Source organism: Oncorhynchus masou, unplaced genomic scaffold (assembly GCF_036934945.1).
Source record: "Oncorhynchus masou masou isolate Uvic2021 unplaced genomic scaffold, UVic_Omas_1.1 unplaced_scaffold_4039, whole genome shotgun sequence".
Taxonomy (NCBI): Eukaryota; Metazoa; Chordata; class Actinopteri; order Salmoniformes; family Salmonidae; genus Oncorhynchus; species Oncorhynchus masou.
This window is the reverse complement of record NW_027010439.1, coordinates 3,865-7,869: the sequence shown is the minus strand read 5'-3', so window position 1 is coordinate 7,869 and position 4,005 is coordinate 3,865. Positions and strand designations below refer to the sequence as shown.

At 49.2% G+C, this 4,005-nt stretch overlaps 1 protein-coding gene across 1 annotated transcript; it reads left to right on the top strand.

Annotated features, from left to right (window-relative positions):
• Positions 1-1,823: 1,823 nt before the first annotated feature.
• Positions 1,824-3,755, top strand: LOC135534862 (unconventional myosin-X-like; the record flags this gene model as incomplete). The annotated part of the gene is made up of 4 exons (XM_064961676.1): positions 1,824-1,959; positions 2,878-3,065; positions 3,375-3,509; positions 3,594-3,755. Coding segments are annotated over exons 1-4 (596 nt in total), but the record flags the coding sequence as incomplete, so codon positions are not given.
• Positions 3,756-4,005: the final 250 nt, after the last annotated feature.

Genomic DNA, 4,005 nt, shown 5'->3' with positions numbered 1-4,005 from the left:
GACGAGGCTGAAATGGCCGAATCCACTCATTTGAAGGGGTGTCCACATACTTTTGTATATATAGTGTAGATGAGATGAGTTTATTGGTGACATGCACAGGGTGGCAGATGTCATGGCAGGGTACAGAGCAGGTCAAAGAAGGAGAAGTGAATGAGAGGGTGTAGAATGTCTATAGAAGGAGCCGCAGGGGGGCGGGGGTATTTGTTGCATCGTAATGTCCCTGAAAAGAGAATCTGTGTTAAGGACATGGTTTACATGGGTATTTACCAACCCATCTATGAGACAACGCAACAACAATAAACCCATGGAAGGGCCTTAGCAACACACCCTCAATCCACCAGTGGAAGGGCCTTAGCAACACACCCTCAATACACCAGTGGTAGGGCCTTATCAATACACCCTCAATACACCAGTGGAAGGGCCTTAGCAACACACCCTCAATACACCAGTGGTAGGGCCTTAGCAACACACCCTCAATACACCAGTGGTAGGGCCTTAGCAACACACCCTCAATACACCAGTGGTAGGGCCTTAGCAACACACCCTCAATACACCAGTGGTAGGGCCTTAGCAACACACCCTCAATACACCAGTGGTAGGGCCTTAGCAACACACCCTCAATACACCAGTGGAAGGGCCTTCGCAACACACCCTCAATACAACAGTGGAAGGGCCTTAGCAACACACCCTCAATACATCAGTGGAAGGGCCTTAGCAACACACCCTCAATACACCAGTGGAAGGGCCTTAGCAACACACCCTCAATACACCAGTGGAAGGGCCTTAGCAACAATCCCTCAATACACCAGTGGAAGGGCCTTAGCAACACACCCTCAATACACCAGTGGAAGGGCCTTAGCAACACACCCTCAATACACCAGTGGAAGGGCCTTAGCAACACACCCTCAATACACCAGTGGAAGGGCCTTAGCAACACACCCTCAATACACCAGTGGAAGGGCCTTAGCAACACACCCTCAATACACCAGTGGTAGGGCCTTAGCAACACACCCTCAATACACCAGTGGTAGGGCCTTAGCAACACACCCTCAATACACCAGTGGTAGGGCCTTAGCAACACACCCTCAATACACCAGTGGTAGGGCCTTAGCAACACACCCTCAATAAACACCTCATCAACACACCCTCAATACACCAGTGGAAGGGCCTTAGCAACACACACACCAGTGGTAGGGCCTTATCAATACACCCTCAATACACCAGTGGAAGGGCCTTAGCAACACACCCTCAATACACCAGTGGTAGGGCCTTAGCAACACACCCTCAATACACCAGTGGTAGGGCCTTAGCAACACACCCTCAATACACCAGTGGTAGGGCCTTAGCAACACACCCTCAATACACCAGTGGTAGGGCCTTAGCAACACACCCTCAATAACACACCCTCTCAATACAACAGTGGAAGGGCCTTAGCAACACACCCTCAATACACCAGTGGTAGGGCCTTAGCAACACACCCTCAATACACCAGTGGTAGGGCCTTAGCAACACACCCTCAATACACCAGTGGAAGGGCCTTAGCAACACACCCACAATACACCAGTGGTGATCGTTTGCAAGGAATTGCAAGAACTGAAAATACCTCTCTTTCTCAATTCATGAATTAGAATTTAATTGAAATTAGACTAAATGTCATTAACTCCAACTGTGCAATATTTACCTTTGCAACTGTAATATGTATCCCCTCTGTCTCTCTCTGTCTCTCTCTGTCTCTGTCTCTATATATATATCTCCACTCCTCTCTTTCTGTCTCTGTCCCCCCCCCCCCATCCCCTCTAGGTGTTGTATCTCCAGCAGGCTGAGGTGACTAGAGAGAGAGTGTACGCTATGCATCAGTCCAGTATAGATGGGGTGGAGGACATGTCCACTCTGGCAGAACTACACGAAGCTGCCATCATGCACAACCTCTACCAGCGCTACCAGAAGGACAGCATCTATGTAAGTCACACACTAACACACACACACACACACATGCATGTGCTATACAATGAATGCCTCCCCTCCTCTTCCGGTAATCTCCTGGCTAAAGGCTTTTGACGGGAAACACAAATCAGCTTATATCATCTCTTCTTCTGTCCATGTGTGTGTGTGTGTGTGTGTGTCTGGGGAGGTGGTCTATAAATTACACACTCTTGCATGGTAACTAGCTAAGTAGTTCACATCTGCTTTACTGGCACCCAGCCTCAGCCCTACTACCCATAATGCACCTCTCTACAGTAGTAGACAACAGTACTGTGTTTTCCCCTAAATAGAGATAGGTTTGATATCATGAATTGACAGGCAGACAGACACAGAACATAGAAAGATACATGGCTTAAAGGACACAGAGACACACAGAGTGACCTAATGTAGATGAGGGGACACACTGTGTGTCTGTGTGAGACAGGGGGCACGGCAGATGACCTTATCGAGATGATGTGGAGGGATTTCCTTTAAGCTGATCGTATTAGTTCACCCGGTGTGCTGGTCACGTTTCTGTGTCAGTGTGTGTGTGTGTGTGTGTGTGTCCAGAGAATATGCAGAGTACAGAATATGATCCGATGTGAGGCTTGCTGACTTGATGTGTCAGCTGAACGTAGGGAAGTAAACAAGAACTGCTCTTTTCTACTCCAAAATTGCTGGCCTCCTCTCTCCTCTCTCCTCTCTCTAGCTCTGTTCTCTCCTCTGTCTGTGTTTCTCTGAGTAATATATAGTACATCTCATCCTGGTTCTGGATACAACTTGTGTGTGTGTGTGTGTGTGTGTGTGTGTGTGTGTGTGTGTGTGTGTGTGTGTGTGTGTGTGTGTGTGTGTGTGTGTGTGTGTGTGTGTGTGTGTGTGTGTGTGTGTGTGTGTGTGTGTGTGTGTGTGTCTCAGACCAACATAGGCAGTATCCTGGCGGCGGTGAACCCTTATAAACAGATCCCAGGCATGTATGACCTAGATAGAGTTGAGCTGTACAGTCGACACCACATCGGACAACTCCCGCCCCATATCTTCGCTGTAGCCAATGAGTGTTACCGCTGCATCTGGAAACGACACGACAGCCAATGCGTCCTCATCAGGTGAGATTTGATTGGTCGAGTAGGAAGTTGTTGTTTATACCTTTCCTATCTGACCCCTTGTCCAATCACATCCAATGAAGATTCAGTCATGAATCTGATTGGTGTACAGACCAAAGGCTAACTCAATATCTATTAACCAATCACTGTTTAATATATGTTATAGTCAAGACAAATTGTGTTGACCTATCAGATTCATTTGGTGGAGAAGGTCAGAGAAAGGTTAAGTGTGGTTTTTAGAGTGTGACCGTGTGACCGTGTGACCGTGTGTGTGTGCGTGTGTGTGTGCGTGTGTGTGTGTGTGTGTTCCAGTGGGGAGTCGGGGGCTGGTAAGACAGAGAGCACCAAGCTGCTGCTCCAGTTCCTGTCTGTGATGAGCCAGAACTCTGCTGGGATGCCTCCTTCTGAGAAGACCACACCAGTGGAGCAGTCCATCGTTCAGAGCAGGTACACACACACACACACACACACAGACACACAGACACACAACTGTCTAAATACACACACACTAACATTCCTCTCTGTGTGCAGTCCTATCATGGAGGCGTTTGGGAATGCCAAGACAGTGTACAACAACAATTCTAGTCGCTTTGGGAAGTTCATCCAGCTCCACTTCTCCCAGAGCGGGAACATCCATGGTGGATGTATCGTTGACTGTATCCTTCTCTCTCTGTCCCTAGTCCCTCCCCATTGGTTCTGTCCCCAGTCCCTCCCCAGTGGTTCTGTCCTGCTCTCTCTGTCCCCAGTCCCTCCCCAGTGGTTCTGTCCTGCTCTCTGTCCCCAGTCCCTCCCCAGTGGTTCTGTCCTGCTCTCTGTCCCCAGTCCCTCCCCAGTGGTTCTGTCCTGCTCTCTCTGTCCCCAGTCCCTCCCCAGTGGTTCTGTCCTTCTCTCTGTCCCCAGTCCCTCCCTAGTGGTTCTGTCCTTCTCTCTCTGCCCCCAGTCT